This window comes from Pipistrellus kuhlii, unplaced genomic scaffold (assembly GCF_014108245.1).
Source record: "Pipistrellus kuhlii isolate mPipKuh1 unplaced genomic scaffold, mPipKuh1.p scaffold_m20_p_40, whole genome shotgun sequence".
NCBI classification, from domain to species: Eukaryota; Metazoa; Chordata; class Mammalia; order Chiroptera; family Vespertilionidae; genus Pipistrellus; species Pipistrellus kuhlii.
The window spans coordinates 2,452,629-2,471,547 of record NW_023425541.1 but is presented as its reverse complement, the minus strand read 5'-3'; the positions used below and the strand labels follow the sequence as shown (position 1 = coordinate 2,471,547).

The 18,919-nt window shown below is 38.6% G+C and overlaps 1 protein-coding gene across 1 annotated transcript in view; it reads right to left on the bottom strand.

Moving 5' to 3' along the window:
• Positions 1–17,943: 17,943 nt before the first annotated feature.
• The window catches only part of DGAT2L6 (diacylglycerol O-acyltransferase 2 like 6), a 33,711-nt gene continuing 32,735 nt past the window's right edge, over positions 17,944–18,919 (bottom strand). The window contains exon 7 of the mRNA XM_036411567.2: positions 17,944–18,651. Coding sequence (XP_036267460.1) covers positions 18,497–18,651 — 155 coding nt within the window. The 3' untranslated portion in view covers positions 17,944–18,496. The remainder of the gene's footprint in view (positions 18,652–18,919) is intronic.

Here is an 18,919-nt window from a genome sequence, read left to right as displayed (position 1 = left end):
AGCCAGTGAAAACCACCCAGGTCTAGTCTTAGGTCAAGGGTGAGTAGAGATGAAAGGTAAGTGATCTTGATCTCTTAGTTCAGGTGATTAGAACAATCAGACATGGGTCTTGCCATTTCCCCACCTGCTTCAGCCTGCTGGTCCAGCCTGTCATGCAGTGTCACTGACCAACCTCAGATTATCCCCCAATGGACACTGCCTGCCTCTGGCTATCAGCCTGTCCATTCTAAGCCTGTTTTGCCTACTAAACAATTAGATGAATTCATGCTGTACGATGTGTACAGAAATAACCAAGCTGGGGGTGATAGGGATCAAGGATTTGTTTAGTGCAATGTGATAACTGTGGGAGTGAAAACCAGAGTTTGCAAAGAAAGCACATGTCATATCACTGAACATGGCTAGAAAAATGCTAACTGGGAAGCTGCTTCGGGTTCCCTAATGTCATTGGACTCTGAGAAATAAGAAATGATCAGTCTGTAGAGGAATGGTTTCTTGCCTTAAAATGCTGTGCCTGTGCATCCTCAATGAATTATTTTCACTCCTAAGTCCAAGCAGAGGTAACAGTAATTTATCTCATCCACTAGAGGCCCAGGTGCATGAAATTTGTGCACTCAGTGGTGGGGTGGAGGGTGGGGGCTCCCTCAGCCCAGCCTGTGCCCTGTTGCAGTCCAGGAGCCCTCAGGAGATGTCCAACTGCCTAATCTGGCAGTCAGACATCCTTAGCCTTGCTGCAGAGGCAGGAAAGGCTCCCGCCACCGCCCCTGCACTCGCCAGTCATGAGCCCAGCTTCTGGCTGAGCAGCACTTCCCCTGTGGGAGTGCACTGACCACCAGCGGGCAGCTCCCGCATTGAGCTTCTGCCCCCGGGTGGTCAGTTCGCATCATAGCAAGCAGTCGTTCTGCTATTTGGTCGATTGTATATTAGTTTTTTATTATATAGGACTAGAGGCCTGGTGCATGAAAATTCATGCACTGGGGGGAGAGGTCCCTCAGTCCAGCCTGCACCCTCTCACAGTCCAGAGTTTTTCTTTCTGTTTTCTTTGTGTTACTGAGAAATATATTCTATGTAATAAAAGGGTAATATGCAAATTGACCATCACTCCAACACACAAGATGGCCACCCCCATGTGAGATAGATACATTGATCAATTGCCTCCCATACACACCCTGACTGGATACTAAGCCCATAATCTAGGTATGTGCCCTGACTGGGAATCAAACCTTCGACCTTTCTTGCACAGGAAGACACTCCAACCAATTGAGCCACACTGGCCAGGGCTCAGGGATGAGTTTTCCATTCTAGCCCTCCCTTCTTCACCTCTGTTGACTCATACTTTTCTTCAGTCAACACTCCTTAAGGTACTGGTAAAAGGATTTAAGTGAAATCTATTTAATATCTCATTCATTCATTCAACAAATACTTATTGTGTGGCAGCTATGTTTTATGCAGTGTTTTAGGTGTTGGAGTTATACTTACATGTTGATGCTTTTAGTGTAGGGAGGGAAAACAACAAAAATCAAGTTAACATATAATATAATGTAAAATGGTGATACGTTTTGTGAAGTAAAATAAATCCAAGTAAGGGAAATGGGCAATGGGTTGCCATTTTAGGTAGATTGGTTAGGGAAGGCATTTGGCTATCTAGAGGAAGAATCATTTCAGACAGAGGAAACACCAAGTACAAAGGCCCTCCAGGCAGGAGCATACTTGTTCAAGGAATTATTTAAGGAACAGCAAGCTGGAGTGGAGTTGGCAAAATGTAGAGAATATAGTAAGAAGTGGGGTTTGAGAGTTAGTCATGGTAAGTAATTGAGAAAATAAGTTCTCTTGGGTCATCAGTGACTACCTGTTGGATAGAAACAAGGCATAAACCTGGGTTCCTATTTTGGTCTCCTGGTCTCTGGTTTATCTTCCTTTCTGTACTATCACTCACTTAATCTTTTGAAAATTCCTATTATCACCTTCAGGGGCTCTCTATTGCTTATAAATTAGAGGCTAAATTACACAGCCTCTGAAACCTCATCTAGAATATTCCCTCTACCGGGAACACCTTCTCAGCTCTTCTTTGCTTAAGGTCATATTATCAATAGAATCAAGTTGTTTTGACTTCCAGTCATGGAATTTAGAACTAGAATGATTTGCACTAAGTAGGATGTAGGTTTAGTGCATGTGACAGAGATACAAAATAAAATGTAGCTTAAATAAGATAAAATATATATTTCTCTCTCTTTCAGACATTGTGAGATGTCTGAGCTGTTGTGCAGGTCTACTTAGTGAAGTTGACAGGATCCCAGGCCCTTTCATCCCTAGGGTGTTGGGATGATTCAAGATGTCTCATCACATTTTCCTAAATAATTGTAGCGCCTCTTAATGATCTCTATGCTTTGGCATTTGCTCTTTTTAAATCTATTTTTTTATAAGCCAGTCAGAGGAAGACTCTAAACTATAAGTCAGATTTTGCCATTCTCTTGCTCAAAACCAATAACGAGGAAGCTCTTCCTCCAACAATGAAGAAGATCTAGAGATACAGATATAGAGTGATTTCCAGGATGTAGTTAAGTTGAAAAAGGAAGATGCAGAATAGCATGTATAGTAATGCAACTTTTGTCAAAAACGAGAGGTAGAAATACAAATATATATGTATATATGCTAATGTATATAATACAAATGCTTCTAATTGCAAAAAGAACTCTAGTAGGGGGAAAATCCTCAAATTAATAAAAATGCTTACCTATAGGGAGAGGGGAGGGAGATTAGAAGGGGTAGAGTTGGAAGTGAGACTTGTCAATATATGGCATTATGGCTCTGACTGGGTAGCTCAGTTGGTTAGAATGTAGTCCTGATAAGCCAAGGTTGTAGGTTGGATCCCCAGTCAGGGCACATGCAAGAATTGACCAATGAATGCATAAATAAGTGGAACAACAACTGATGTTTCTCTTGCTTACTTTCTTTCCCTCCTTTTCTCTAAAAATCGATAAAACATATATTTTAAAAATGCATTAAGTGAGCTAATAAGTGTGGATGAAATGATAGAATAGAAAATATTGTAAAACCTCTTATGAAAGAATTGTGTCATGCAATGATTATCATTGATTGCTAAAACCATGAGGTGAAAGGTTGATGTGGAATGTCACAATGAAAAAGATCAGGCTATTACCATCCACACTTTCAATCAATCTTACAAGTACTAAAAGGGGGATAGCCCCAGTATAAATATATATAGTACCTATATCTACCTATAATGTATTCTTTCTTTTAAAGTTGATTGTGAATCTAAACAAGACTCTGGCTAACTTCCAGTTTACATGAAATAGGAGGAATAAAGAAACAAGTTAGACACCATAAGAAGGCTAACAGACAAACACAGAATATGGGACTTTTACAAGATTCCTCAATAAGATATTGATATTTTAAAAATGGGGGAAGGGAAAGGGAGGATTGTTCTACATTAAAATAATTATAGAATGCCATAAGCCAACTGTAAAAAAAAACATTTTGAAGGCAATGAGGGAAATTTGACTATGGACTGAATATCGGATGACACTAGGGAGCTATAGCCATTTTTTAAGGTGTGATATTGGCTTTATTGTTATGTAAGAAAATGGTCAATTTTTAAGATGTGAGATACATAGAGTAAAATTTGTTTTAAAACATTTCTGCTAAAAAAAAGGAAAAGTTGGAATAGATGAAATAAATGGCAGTATCTTGATAATTGTTGAACCCATGTGACATTTATGCAGGTTCATTATACTATTTTCTCTAGTTTTGTTTATCTTTAAAATGTTTCATTAAAAAAAATTTTTTTTAAACATTCCAACAACTCCTTACCTCACTTAATGGAAAATCCAAAGCCATCACATTGGCTTATGAGGGTCTACTTGATCTTTACCTCTCTCACCTTGACACTGGGTGGCACCCAGGGAGGCAAAGGGAGGTCTGAACCCCATCTAACTTTCTGTCATGGCCCAAGAAGGAATTCGAGAGTGTGACAGAAAAATTTAGTAAAGCACAGCAAAATTATTAAAGTGATACTATGAATTTAAGAAGTGAGGGTGGTTGACATCAGAGAATCAGATGTCTGATGGGGTCTGGGTATAGGGTTTTTATTATATGTGGGAAGGATGGGTTAGGGTGGTCCTCTGCTTCTCACGCTGGTGGGGTGACTGCCCATGAAGCTGGTCCTTGTCTCTCTTCTTCAGATAGAGATTTCTTTTTGATCTCCCAATTAGAGGTAATTGGGGAAGGGGAAGGGGGGAACTGGTGGTCAGTGAAGGTCTGGTCTATGATTGTTCCATCCAAGACGGAGAAAGGGAGGGTTAGAGCTTGAGGTCTTGGCTCCCTCATATAACTTTCCTGCCTCCATCTCATCTTCCATTCTCCCAGTTCACTCCACTCTAACAAGTTACCAGGCAATCTTGCTGTTGGTTGAGTCTGCCAAGTAGATTTCCTCTTACGCTTTTTGTCCTCGCTGGTCTACCCCCAGTGTTAACATGACTGGCTGCCTCACTTCATTCAGATGTTTGTTCAAATAGAACCTTTCCAAGGAAGTTCTCCCTTACAACCCTTGCTGAAATAGGACTCCTCATCACACACTGATCCTTTTATCGACTTTCTTTTTCTTCATGGCACTTCTCAGTATCTGGTGGCGTTGCTTGCTTGATAAGTGTTGTGAGGGCAGGGTCTTTGTTTTATTCACTGCTACATCTAAAATAGTGCCTGTCACATTGTAAGAATGCCATAAGCATTTATTAAAATAGTGAAAAAATCATGTTGTGATAGCTTGAAAGCATTGAGTGAGGTGGGACAGAAAGCAATTCAGCTTCACACATTTGCTGAACTACTAATCCTCTACAAACAGCAGGTGCTGTAATGACCCATATATGTCATATGGTGTGAGAGATCTTGGGGATAAGGAGTGAGGCATCTCCCAGACTCTGCTTGTGTTCAGGGAGGACTTGTTTGCACAGATGCTTTTGGCCTGTGGCCCCTGGCTTACCTCCAGGCAGTTGGGTTTGCCAAGAGGGTGGAGTCCCCCTCCAGCTATCATCTTAACTGCTGTTTTCTGACTCACCAATTCCCAGTCCCACGCCATCCTTAAGTTCAATTTGCCTCCAGTTACTGGGGGAAAGGACACTGGTTATTGAGAAAAGCTCCACCAGGTCCTGAGATACTGAGATTAGGCTCTAAAAGCATCTTAGTTTTTCCTCAGACATTATGTCTTGAAACTGTCCTGTGGTGGTTTCTTTGTGGATACCCCAAAAGAGTGAGTTCCCTATGATAGTCTTGGGCATGGGAGCTCTTTCCTCCCCCACCTTCACAATAAGGAAACCTCCTCTTTATTTTCCCTCTAACCTCTCTCCATTGGACCTCTTGATGCTCTCTTGTTATGTTATGCAGCCACAAGACAGAAATGAGCTTGGGCTTGTGGCACTTGAGGAAAGCCTGTTCAGGGATGCCTGTGCAGAGCCCCAATTCAGTTCTTCAGCTCAACAAATTCTGAGGGACCTTGGGCACTGATTTTATTGCACACTGAGACAACAGTGTTTTGCATTGGGTTTGGCTCTTGCTTTTGCCTAGAAAACACCAAGGCCAAGGAAAAGCTTCTTGAGGGAAGAGAACTATAACAGAGAGATTAAACCCTGAGCCCATTTCCTGAGGTTCCCACATTTTCTTCTGCTATTTTTATGGTTTAAAGCTATAAATTAAATTCTTAAATCTAATTAGAGTATAAAGGGTGGGGCAAAAGCAGTTTTGCAGTTGTTCATATGAAAAATAATATAATAATTAATAATACAAAAATAAACTGTGTTTTGTAAACCTACTTTTGCCCCACCCTGTATTTAGGTACATTATCAAGTGACATTATAGCTCATTCCTCAGATACATATTTCTACTATAATACCATTTATTGAACAATCCATCCCTTCCCATTTATTAGTGAGGCCTTCTTTATCTTGTGTCCAGTCTACGCATACCTTGTTTTATTGCACTTTGCAGATACTGCATTTTCATCAACATTGAAGCAAGAATATTATACCTTGCTGAAGACTCAGATAATGGTTGGCATTGTTTAGCAATAAAATATTTTAATTAAATTAGATACATTTTTAGGCATAATGCTATTGCATACTTAATAGACTACCATATAGAGTGAACATAATTTTTATATGCACTAGGAAATAAAAAAATGTGTAATACCCTTTATTGTGAACCTGTAATATTTCCAAGATATGGCATGATAGACTAATATGATATATAGTAAATCTATCTGTCTCTCTCTGTTTCTGTGTTCTATTTCATTGACATATGTATCTATTATTGTACCAATACTATTTTGTTTTAATGTTTGAATATTTATAATGTGTTTTAACATCTAGATGTGCTAGTTCCTCCTCATTACCCTTCATTTCCGAAAATTGTCTGGGTATTTTTAAAATATATTTTATTGATTTTTTACAGAGAGGAAGGGATAGGGATAGAAGGTTAGAAACATCGATGAGAGAGAATCATCAATCAGCAGCCTCTTGCACACCCCGTACTGGGGATGTGCCCGCAACAAAGGTACATGCCCTTGACCAGAATTGAACCTGAAATCCTTCAGTTCTCAGGCCGACCCTCTATCCACTGAGCCAAACCGGTTTCGGCTGTTGGGGTATTTTGGATGAATTTTAGAATAACTTCAAGTGCCAAAACCCTATTAGAATTTTAATTGGCAGTGCATTAAACATTCAATTTAATTTGGAAATAATATCTTCACAATACTGGGTTTTCTTATCTGGGAACATGGTATATCTCCCCATTTATTTACCCATTCCTTTATATGTCACAATAAAATTTTGTAATATCTTTCTTAGTCTATTTGTTCCTATTTTTATTAAGGTATTACATGTGTACATATCTTCCTATTGCCCCCACCAACTCCCATGCATGTCCTCCCTCCGCCCAGTGTCTTGTGTTCATTGGTTATGCTTATATGCATGCATACAAGTCCTTCAGTTGATCTCTTAAAAAAAATAAATCTTTATTGTTCAGATTATTACAGGTGTTCCTCTCCCCCCCCCCCCCCACATAGCTTCCCTTCACCTGATTCCCCACCCCACCCATTCCCTTATTTCCAGCCACTGACTTTATCCATAGGTGTAAGATTTTAGTCCAGTCTCTTACTGCACCCCTCATACCCCTTACCCCCTGACATTTGTCAGTCCACTCCCTTTCTATGTCCCTGATTCTATAATATTCATCAGTCCATTCTGTTCATCAGATTTTTTATTCACTTGATTTTTAGATTCACTTGTTGGTAGGTATGTATTTGTTGTCATTTTGTTGTTCATAATTTTTATTTTAACTTTTTTCTTCTTCTTCATCTTCTTAAAGAATACCCTTCAGCATTTCATATAATCCTGGTTTGCTGGTGATGAACTCCTTTAGCTTTTTCTTATCTGTGAAGCTCTTTATCTGACCTTCAATTCTGAATGATAACTTTGCTGAGTAGAGTAATCTTGGTTGTAGGTTCTTGCTGTTCATCACTTTGAATATTTCTTGCTACTCCCTTCTGGCCTGCATAGTTTCTGTTGAGAAATCAGCTGACAGTCATATGGGTACTCCCTTCTAGGTAACTAACTGTTTTTCTCTTGCTGCTTTCAATATTCTTTCTTTGTCTTTTGCCCTTGGCATTTTAATGATTATGTGTCTTGCTGTGATCCTCTTTGGATTCCTTTTGTTTGGGGTTCTGTGCACTTCCTGGACTTGTAAGTCTATTTCTTTCACCAGGTAGGGAAATTTTTCTGTCATTATTTCTTCAAATAAGTTTTCAATATTTTGCTCTCTCTCTTCTTCTGGCACCCCAATAATTTGGATGTTGATATGCTTAAAGTTGTTCCAGAGGCTCCTTACACTAACTTCATATTTTTGGATTCTTTTTTCTTTTCTTTTCTTTTATTTCTTTTTTTTTTTTCTTTTGGTTGGGTGTTTTTTGTTTCCTCATATTTCAGATCTTTGGTTTGATTCTTGGGGTCCTTTGATCTACAGTTGAATTTCTGTATATTCTTTATTTCAGACAGTGTATACTTAATTTCTGACTGGTCCTTTTCCATTTTTTTGGCATTCTCATTAAGGTCCCTGAAGGTCTCACTAAGCTCCTCTGAGGTCTCATCAGGTTTCTCGGCAGTTTTTAGAAGATTCTTGAGTAACCTTATAAATGTGGTTTTGAACTCTATGTCCAGTAGTTTGATTTCCTCTCTTTCTTTCATTCATGACATATTTCTTTGTCTCCACATTTTGGATGCTTCCCTGTGTTGATGGAGTATCTTTGTGTGGTAGGTGACCTATAGGGGCCAGTGGCTCAGCCTCCCCAATCACCTTAGGTGGACATTCTTGGTGCACACCTTTGCGGGATGAGTGCAAAGTCTTGGTGTAGTTAATCCTTGATTGCTGTTGGTACACTGGAAGGAATTGACCTCTAGGCCAATTGGCTTTGAGGACACGCTGTGTCTATAATGGAAGAACTGCTATGCTGGAGACATGCTTATGGGGCAGGACTTGTTTCAGGGGGGCTTTGGTGCTCACTGAGTATACCTCTTGAATGTGTCACTTATGGATGTGAGGAGTTGAAATCTGGTGTCATCTCACACTGATCCCTGGGTACACTGGCTCCTGGAACTCCAATGGGGTGCAGGTCAGCTACGGTCTGAGGCTTCCCCAGCAGAAGCTACAGTGAGAACTACAGTTTTCTCTTATTTGCTTGGGATTTGGAGATTTTGGAGATGTCTGATCACAGCTGTAGTTTGTTAGGTTAAGCTGTGATAGGGCAGGCCATTCATATGCAAAAGCTGCTCACTGGAGCTCATGTGGGTTTGTAAATTGTGTGGGGAGTCACTAGACTAGGGTGTGGCAAACAACAATGGCTACCAGTCAGCTGTCTCTGCATCTCCAAATTTCCAAGTCCCCATGTCTCACACCCCAGTGCAGTAAACAATGATTCCTGTGTGCAGTTCTGCATGCAAACCCCCTCACTTTCAGACCCAATGTCAGACAGTCCAGCTTCTCCCTGTAGGAGTTTGGGTCCCCAGTGTCTCCCCAGAAACTGGAGTTCAGAATAATCAAGATCTTGTCTCCCTTCGGGTAGAAAAAAGTAATGCCTACTGCCAGCCCAGTTTGCATGCCTCATAATTTAGCTTTTCAGTACTTATTTATGTCTCAATGCTCATTTCTCTTTCCTTCTAGTTGTGGAACTTCCACTCAGCCAGCTTTTCCATGGTTCTGGGTGATAGACATTTTGTCTTTTAGTTGTAGTTTTGAAATTGTTGTGTGAGGAAGCAGTTTAGGTATTACCTATGCCTCTATCTTCCTGATGAGTCTTGTTTGATCTCTTATCTCCTCCACCTCTTCCTAACCTTCCCACTGTAATTGGACAGTCTATTTGATGCTTTACTGCCTCTGCATCTATTTTTTTGTTTATCAGTCTATAATGTTCTTTATTATCCACAAATGAGTGAGATCATGTGGTATTTTTCTTACATTGACTGGCTTATTTCACTTAACATAATGTTCTTAGTTCCATCCAGGTTGCTGCAAAAGGTAAGAATTACTTCTTTTTTATGGCAGCATAGTATTCCATTGTGTAGATATACCATAGTTTTCTGATCCAGTCATCTGCTGACGGGCACCTAGGCTGCTTCCAAATCTTAGCTACTGTAAATTGTGCTGCTATGAACGTAGGGGTGCATGTATCCTTTCTGATTGATATTTCCAATTTCTTAGGATATACTTCTAAGAGTGAGATTACTGGGTCAAAGACAGGAAACCATAAAAATACTAGAGGAATTCACAGGCAGCAAAATCTCAGACATATGCCGAGAGAACTTCTTCACTGATACTGCCCCTAGGTCAATGGAAGCTAAAGAGAAAATAAACAAATGGGACTACATCAAAATAAAAAGCTTTTTTAGAGCAAAAGAAACCATCAACAAAACAACAAGAAAGCCCACTGTATGGGAGAACATATTTGCAAATATTATCACTAATAAAGGTTTAATCTACAACATCTACAGACAACTTATACAACTTAATAAAAGGAAGATAAATGATCCAATAAAAAAATGCACAACGGACCTAAATAGAATCTTTTCAAAAGAAGACAGAAGGAAGGCCCAGAGACACATGAAAACATGCTCAAAGTCACTAATTATCTGAGAGATGCAAACCAAGAAGAGCGGTACCATCTCACACCTGTCAGAATGGCTATCATCAACAAATCAGCAAACGACAAGTGCTGGTGGAGAAAAAGGAACCCTCATGCACTCCTGGTGGGAATACAGACTGATGCAGCCACTGTGGAGAACAGTATGGAGTTTCTTAGTCTATTTTAATTGCTTATTATTAGTTACAGGAAAATTGATTTTTGTATATATTATGTATTTAGCTATACTGCACTGAACTCATCAATTCTAACAATTTCTCAGTTTATTCTCTTGAGTTTTTAAATAATCATAGTTTGCAAGTAACTTGTAGACTCTTGGTTCCTGGACCAAGTTCAGTAATCAAGTTCTTATAAGATAAACTCATATTCTATATTCCAGTATAATACAGGCATAATTTGAGACTTCGAAGGTTGAATTCTAAGACCACTGTGATAAAGGGAGTATCACAATAAATCAAGTTGTGATCTTTTTGCTGGTGGTGGGCCGGTCTTGCCTTTGATTTATAAAAGATGTACCGTATTTTCCGGCATATAAGACAACCCCCTAATTTTACAGTTAAAACATAGGTTTAGGCCTATATTCGCTGTATAAGACTACCCCCCATTTCCGAGGCAACACCAGTTCTTTTTTAATTAAATTTTTAATGAATGACATTTTTTGAACATACCGTAATATACCATACATTGATACGATAAATGGAAGGTCTCTTCACAAATGGCAATGCCATGAACTTGACCGAGAAATAAGAAATCCAAAAGAGAACATTAACTATGATATACTTGGTGTATAAGACGACCCCCATTTTTCGCTTGACTTTTTTTCAATTTCAAAGTCGTCTTATACTCCGGAAAATACGGTGACATTGTTACCAAACCAAAGTCCATGTGCCCATGCTTGAAAGGCCAAAACTCAAAACATCAGAGTTTGGAATAAGGAAAGGTTTATTGATCAAGAAGGTGCCAATAAAGAAGATAGGAGACTTAATGATGCCTCAAATCCTTGTTCCAGGTCAAGGACTGAGGGAACAGGTCTGTGGAAGTGCTGGTGGGGCGATTTTTAATTGGAAGACCTTGGAACTTGGCCATTTAAAGTAAAGGGGCATCAACACTAGATCTTCCTGTACAATAGACCCTGTTAGCTTCTGAAAGGGTTCCAGTGTTCAAATTCCAGTTATTTCCAGGCCCCTTGGTTCTCAGTGTGGGGGTGGGGAATGGGGGTGGGAGGCAAGAGATTTTGGTTCTGGATGCAGCTGGAGGCCAATGTTCTCTCCTCTGCACATACTGCAGCTGTGACTTTTGGTTTTGTTCTGTTGTCTCTGGACCACTCAGCACCTCATCAAGTAGGATAGGACCATTTTGATCTGGTTTTGTAGATGCAACATCTGTGAAGTCCAAGAATGCAAAACACAATAAAAAGAGGGATGCTTGTTCATAAAAACTCATTTCACACTATAAAAATACCAAAATTGATAATGAAAAGAAAATACAAATATGTTTTTTTATACCTTTATTAACTATGCAAAGAAAAACACTACTAGAAATGATGTATCATAAATACTTCTTTTGGAGGTTATTTTCCTTCATGGGCTGGTTTGTCTAAAATGTCCATTGTAATTATGTTGGGGGGGGAACCCCACACTTGATTGTATACTTTTGAAAGGTGAATTATATGGCCTGTGAATTATGTTTCAATTTTTAAAAGAAAGAATATTGAAGTTTGGAATTAAGGTGTCACATTTTTCTGCTAAATATTCCTTGAATAAGCATAGGTATTCTTTATTACTCTCAAGACTTTCCAAGTGCATTTTATTTTTATTTTTTAAAATATATTTTATTGATTTTTTACAGAGAGGAAGAGAGAGGGATAGAGAGTTAGAAACATCGATCAGCTGCCTCTTGCACATCCCCTACTGGGGATGTGCCCACAACCAAGGTACATGCCCTTGACCGGAATCAAACCTGCGACCTTTCAGTCCGCAGGCTGATGCTCTATCCACTGAGCCAAACCGGTTTCGGCTCCAAGTGCATTTTAGAATAGGTTCATCTTTCTGGAAAGTTTTTGTTGATGACATGTGTATTGATACATGATTAATATATAGAGTAGGCTCATTTTTATGGCAACTCTAACAGTGACCTCTTGCTCTGCCATTTCAATAAAATCTTTATAGCCGAGATCTTTTGAAAATCTACCAATTCAAAGCCCTCTGCTTTGTACCCAGGCCTTGATTTGTATTTCTTTGGATTATGGATTTGTGATAACATTAGATTACACAAAGTCCTGTTTCATTGATATTAGACACCTATTTGGATATAGTTGCCTTCCTCTTCAATGACTTCAGTTAACTGTGCCAGGAACTTTTTCAATGCTTCTTTGATGGGACCTGCAGATACCCCTTCTCCCAATTCTGATGTTACAACAAACAGTTCTCTTCTTGTCCCTGATAAATCAGAAGTACACTTTGCTCAGGATAAAAGTTTTCCTTGGAGAGCTCATGCTGGTTGTTTTGTGTGTTCTTTAAGCAAGATGGTGTGTTTTTTTGTTGGGTGGTTTTTTTGTTTTGTTTGTTTTTGGCTCATTGTTGCTTGGCTCATTATGCATTAATGGAGTCAAAATACAATATTTTAATTTCAAGTTATAGCTTTTCTTTCTTACTGATTTATTTTTTCATATATTGGGAAGAGTAAAAAAAATTAAAGAAAGGTGACCAAACTATAATTGAAGAGTATTTTTTAAAAATGGATCAAATATTTTATTTCCCTATACAAAACTTTTCAGTGGTTTTCCATATAACTCAGAATAGCATCCAAAGTACTTACCATGACCTCCAACACCTTGTATAATTTGATTCCTGCTTATCTCTCCTACCCTGTTCTTATTCTTCTCCCATACTTCAGCTTATTATCAATTGATGTTGTATCAGTATACATAAGGATTTGGATATTACTGTGAGGACTTTAGTTTTGATAATAAAGGAATAACTTCTAAACATAATTTTGGTGCCTTCCTTCCTATATGTATTCCTCTCAACTGTTTCATTTTATGAAAGAGAAAAACATAGGCCCAAAATGGTATCACTTATGTTAAAGCTTATGACACCAAACCTGGATTTAATATCTGACTTAATTGCTGTTTCAACTTCTCCCAGACACAAAACCTTAAATCAACCAGTCTGGAATTTTCTGGTCAACACCAATGAAGTAATTTATCGAGACTAGTATTCTCCAACCCCTCCCCATAAAAAGAAGAGGCAATCTGCATGTAAAAACAAACAAACAAAAACCTTTGCCTGTTTGTTTCCCTCTCCCCCAAAAGAAAATGTTCTGATTAGAAAATAATCCTTGCCGAAACCGGTTTGGCTCAGTGGATAGAGCGTCAGTCTGCGGACTGAAAGGTCCCAGGTTCGATTCCGGTCAAGGGCATTCCAGTAGGGAGTGTGCAAGAGGCAGCTGATCGATGATTCTCTCTCATCAATGTTTCTAACTCTCTATCCCTCTATCTTTCTCTCTGTAAAAAAATCAATTATATATATATATATATATATATATATATATATATATATATATATATATACATATATATATATGATCTTTTTCTTTTGTTAATAGCTCTCTTGCCCTACTCTTCTTCCTATAAAAACCTTCCATTTTGTACAACCCCTTGAACACTCATCTAGTTGCTAGGTGGGATGCTACCTGATTCATGAATTGATTAATAAATTGCTTAAGTAGGTCTTTAAATGTACTCATTTGAATTTTATTTTATTTTTTAAAAATATATTTTATTGATTTTTTACAGAGAGGAAGGAGAGGGATAGAGAGTTAGAAACGTCTATGAGAGAGAAACATTGACCAGCTGCCTCGTGCACACCCCATCAGGGATGTGCCCACAACCAATGTACATGCCCTTGATCGGAACTGAACCTGGGACCTTTCAGTCCGCGGACCGACGCTCTATCCACTGAGCCAAACCGGTTTCAGATAAATTTTATTTTTAATGACTTGTTACTTTGGCCAGAAATTTATAAAGAGTGATGAATAACTATATTGGTAAGGGACATTTTTTGGTCTGTTTCTGATTTTAATAGAAATATCTATAGGGTTTCATTATTATATTATCTTGGCTATTGATTTGAGATGCATACCATTTATAATATTATAGAAGTATCTTCTATTTGTATATTTTAGAGTTTTTGTTCAAGAATGGGCATTTATTTTATGTGTTTTAATATGTATTAAGGTAATTGCACAGTTTTTCTTTGTTGACCCATTGTTATGTCATAGGAATAGATTTTCTAATATTTAATCATATTTGAATTCTTAGGATAAATCCTTCTTGATAGTGAACCTTTTGTTAAGATAATTTTGATTCAGATTTATTCTTATTTTATTTAAGAGATTTACATCTTTGTTTATAAGTAATATTATTCTATAGTTTCTTTTTTGGCATGTGTGTTGTCTCTGTTTTGTATCAGGTACTGTCAATGAAAACACTTGAAGGAAATGAACCATCTTTGTGGTATTCTCTGAGGGAGGTACAGTGGTTCCATTTGCTCTGGATTACACTTTGTACATAATGAAAAATTTATTATTTCCTTATCATTTATATAAAAGTTAATTCAAAATGAACCATGAGCTTAAATGTAAAAACATGAAACTAAAAAATTTTAGAAAAACACATGGAAGAAAATCATGGGGACCTAGGGCTTGGAGAAGTGTTCTTAGACATTACACCAAAACAAGAGCTATGTTGTAGGCTGAAGAATGGTTTCCCCCACCAAATGCCCACATCCTAATTCCTGGAATTTAAAATTTTCACCTTACATGGCTAAAGGGACTTTGCAGATATGGTTGAAAGATGGGGAGATTATCCTGAATAATTTATGTGGGCCCAATGTAATTACCGGGGTCCTTATAAGAGGGAGCCAAGAAGGTAAGAGGCAGAGAAGATGTGACAATAAAAGCAGAGCTCAGAATGATGCCTTTGCTGGAAGAGGGTCATGAATCTGACACAATAGGGACTTGGGTCTGAGAATGAAACAATACTGAATGTCTAGGAAGCAAAGTTAAGACCAGGTAGCCAGAAAATGTTAAAACCACTCTTCCACATGCACAGTTGATTAAGGATTGGCCACTATATGACTTTCCTGGGGTGGTGGTAATGAGCAACACCACCATCTTCTCTTTTCTCTCTTTGTTTTGTTTCTTTGTTTGGTTGCTATTGTTTTAATTTTAAAATATTTTTTATTGATTTCAGAGAGGAAGGGAGAGGGAGAGAGAGAGATAGAAACATCAGTGATGAGAAAGAATCATTGATTGGCCGCCTCCTGCACTCCCCCTACTGGAGATTGAGTTTGTAACCCGGTCATGTGCACTTGACTGGAATGGAACCCAGGACCCTTCAATCTGCAGGCTGACACTCTATTCACTGAGCCAAACCAGAGGGCTATTGTTTTAATTTTTTAAAAATTTATCTTTATTGCTGAAAGTATTACCGATGTCCCCTTTTTTCCCAGTTGACTCCCTCCACCCCACTCCTGCCCATCCCCAGGTCTTCTCCACACTATTGTCTGTTCATGGGCTATACATATATGCATATAAACTCATTGGTTAATCTTCTTCTGTCCCCTTCTCCCTTCTGAAATGCATTAGTCTATTGCATGCTTCAATGTTTCTGACCTTTTTTGTTCATCAGTTATTTTGTTCATTAAATTCCACATATGGGTGAGATCGTGTGATACTGTCTTTCTCTGACTGGCTTATTTCACTTAGATAATACTCTCCAGGTCCCTCCATACTGTTTCCAGGGATAAGAGATCCTAATTTTTTTTTTTTTTTTTTTTTTTTTTTTTTTTTTTTTTACAGCTGCTTCGTATTCCATTGGCAACACCACCATCTTGTCCCAACAGTGCAGGTGTGGAGATGCGGATATAGATGCCAAGCACCTTTACAGAAGGAGAAAGTAACCCCACTGTGGCATGGAAAATTTCACTCCTGAACCCTACACAAGCCTGCCTTTTAGAGCAACCCCACTTTGTCCCCAGCTTATAAAAACAGCCTAGTAGAAGCGGCCCCCAAGCCAGTTCAGAGGGACTTCCTTTCCTCTGTGCTGCCTCCCTTGTGCTCAAGCATAAATTTAATAAAATCTGTCTGGGGTTTCTCTGGGGTTTCCTCTTTATTTCTATCTTGGGTAATCTAAGAACACCAACACAAGTGACAAAGTGAGGAATATGGACAGTTTTTAAAAGCAGAATTTTAAGATAATAAATTTGTTGTTTTAAGTAGCTAAGTTTGTGGTAATTTGTTATAGCTCCAATGTAAACTGATACATTAACAAAATAAAAAATTGAGTGGGAATTAAAGCATGGGAGGGAGAAGCAGGGTCACTCAAAAACTCAGTTACTAGGTCACCCTGGACTTTCTAAAAGGGAAATTTCTTGGATGGAGTGGCCTGGCTCTTTATCTGATTAAGTAGCTTCCAATATGTTTATTTGAGATGAATGTCTCTGAAATGAATGCCTTGGCAATCAAAAAAGATACATTTTTGACACTTACATTACAATTAAAAAAGCTAATTATCAGGCACTTTTACTACAATCTTCCTAATAGCTAATGATATTGAACATCTTTTTGTGTGCTTATTTGCTGTCTATAAATCCTCTTCAGTGAAATGTCTCTTCATGTCTTTTGCTCATTTTCTAATTGGATTGATTAGATTTTTGTTTATTTGTTTGTTTTACTGCTGAGGGTTATTTATATAGTCTAGACACTAGTCCTTTGTTGAATATATGGTTTGCAGATGCTTTCTCCCAGTGTATAGCTTGCTTTTTCACCCTCCTTAACAGGGTCTTTTGCAGATAAAATATTTTTAGTTTTGGTGAAGTTCAATTTATCAAATTTTCCTTTTGTTAATGTGAATATATAATTGCTCCTGCATCATTTATTGAAAAGAGTATTCTTTCCCTCCATTGAACTGTCTTGGAACCCTTGGCAAAAAGCAGTTGAGCATGAATGTATGGGTTTGCTTCTGGACTCTCAATTCATTCTATTGATGTAGAAATGTTTGTGTGTTTCTTTCATTAATGTTATTTTTTTCTGAGGGGGACCACTCTGAGTAGAATCCATGTCATCCCTCCCCCCCCACACACACACTTATGAGCTAATTTAAGTGGGGTGCCATGCAACCTCATTGAGGAAAATTAAGCTGATTAATAGGTCTCCAGGAAATGAGAAATAGAAAGTGTGGTGATTGGTGCATTAGAAAGAATTTTGGATTGGAATTAACAAGACCTGTATTTGGATGACAGTTCTATCCAGAGCTACAGACAAGTTACTTAACCTCTATGAGTTTTAGCTACTGTGAAATGGAGATGGTGGCAATCTTGCAGGGTTGGTGTTTGCATTAAGAGACAAAGGTTTGGAAAATGATGGCATAGTTCTTGGTACACAGTAAGTACTTTACATAAAGCAGATTCACAGCTGGTGGATGGTCTGTGGCTCCCTTCTTTGTGACCCAGGATAGTTATGTGGGATCAGGAGGGATGGGCTCCTCAGTGTCAGTCCCCGCCATTCTGCTCCTATCTCCTGCACTGTGCAGCAGTTATGGTTCCATTCCCTCACATTTTCTGTCAGGAGCAGTATAAAGGGCAGATGAAGAGGAAAATGGCTCTTCACAGACCAGCTTTCTGGCTAGATTACAGGGAAGTACAATAGTGAACTGCAAAGTAAGTAGGAAATAGTCATATCTGGTTTTACATATCTAGAGCTTTATTTTAATAAAAGAAACAGCATAACTGCATGCAACACAGTTCTTGTTAATGTGGAATTGTGTCACAACTGAGGGAATCTTCCCTGCTTGGGTCAAGAAACCACAGTGTAAGTTCCCAGTTTATCTTGTGGTGGTCTCAGATTGTAAGGAAGAGGTTTAGGAGGAAACAAACCATCCCTGTTTTCAATAAGTCTAAGTATAAACCCAAATAGTGATGGTGTCACTAAGGCTCAGGAGAAAGGAGCATTGTGTTCTTTGGCTTCTCATTCTTCTGATTAGAGAGTTGGTTGAAGTCATGGGGCAAAAAAGATCTGTTGACTCACAAGACTGCTTGCTCAACTGGGTTGTTGCCCAGTCTTCTCCTGTTCCTCTAATTCCTTTCCCCAAATCTGATTCATTGAGCACTTTCTGGCTTGGTTAGCTCCTATCTCACACCTGAGATCCTCTACTCTCTCCAAATTCTTCCTTCCATGTGACCTTACTTGGACCCCTCAATGCTTTGAGAGTTCAATAATAAGGATATCCAGCTCTTGTTATATGATTGTCAGCTCCTGGGTCTCAGGAAGGCCATACTGAACTTTGTGCTGGTCAAACAACTTGCGCACAGCATTGATGTAGAGTGTGTGGTATTTGTCCACGGTCTTCTTGTCTGGACTCTTAATCATGGGGATTGGCAGGGGCTCCCCAACTGTGGGGAAGAAGAGACAAGCATCAGAACTCCCTCCCAACTCAAATTACCCATCCCTCAAAGGGGACCACATACTGAAACTCAATGTCTGGGTCCCCTTCCCTTTCTTTTTTTTTTGCTTTTTTTTTTTTTTTGCTTTTTTTCTGCCCAAACCTTATCCTTTGCCATGATTTCCAAATACCTAACCTCACACATGCTCAAGAGAATGAGAATAAGCTCAGGAGAGTGCTGATGGAATAATTATGCTCTCATGATAGCTGTTGAACTC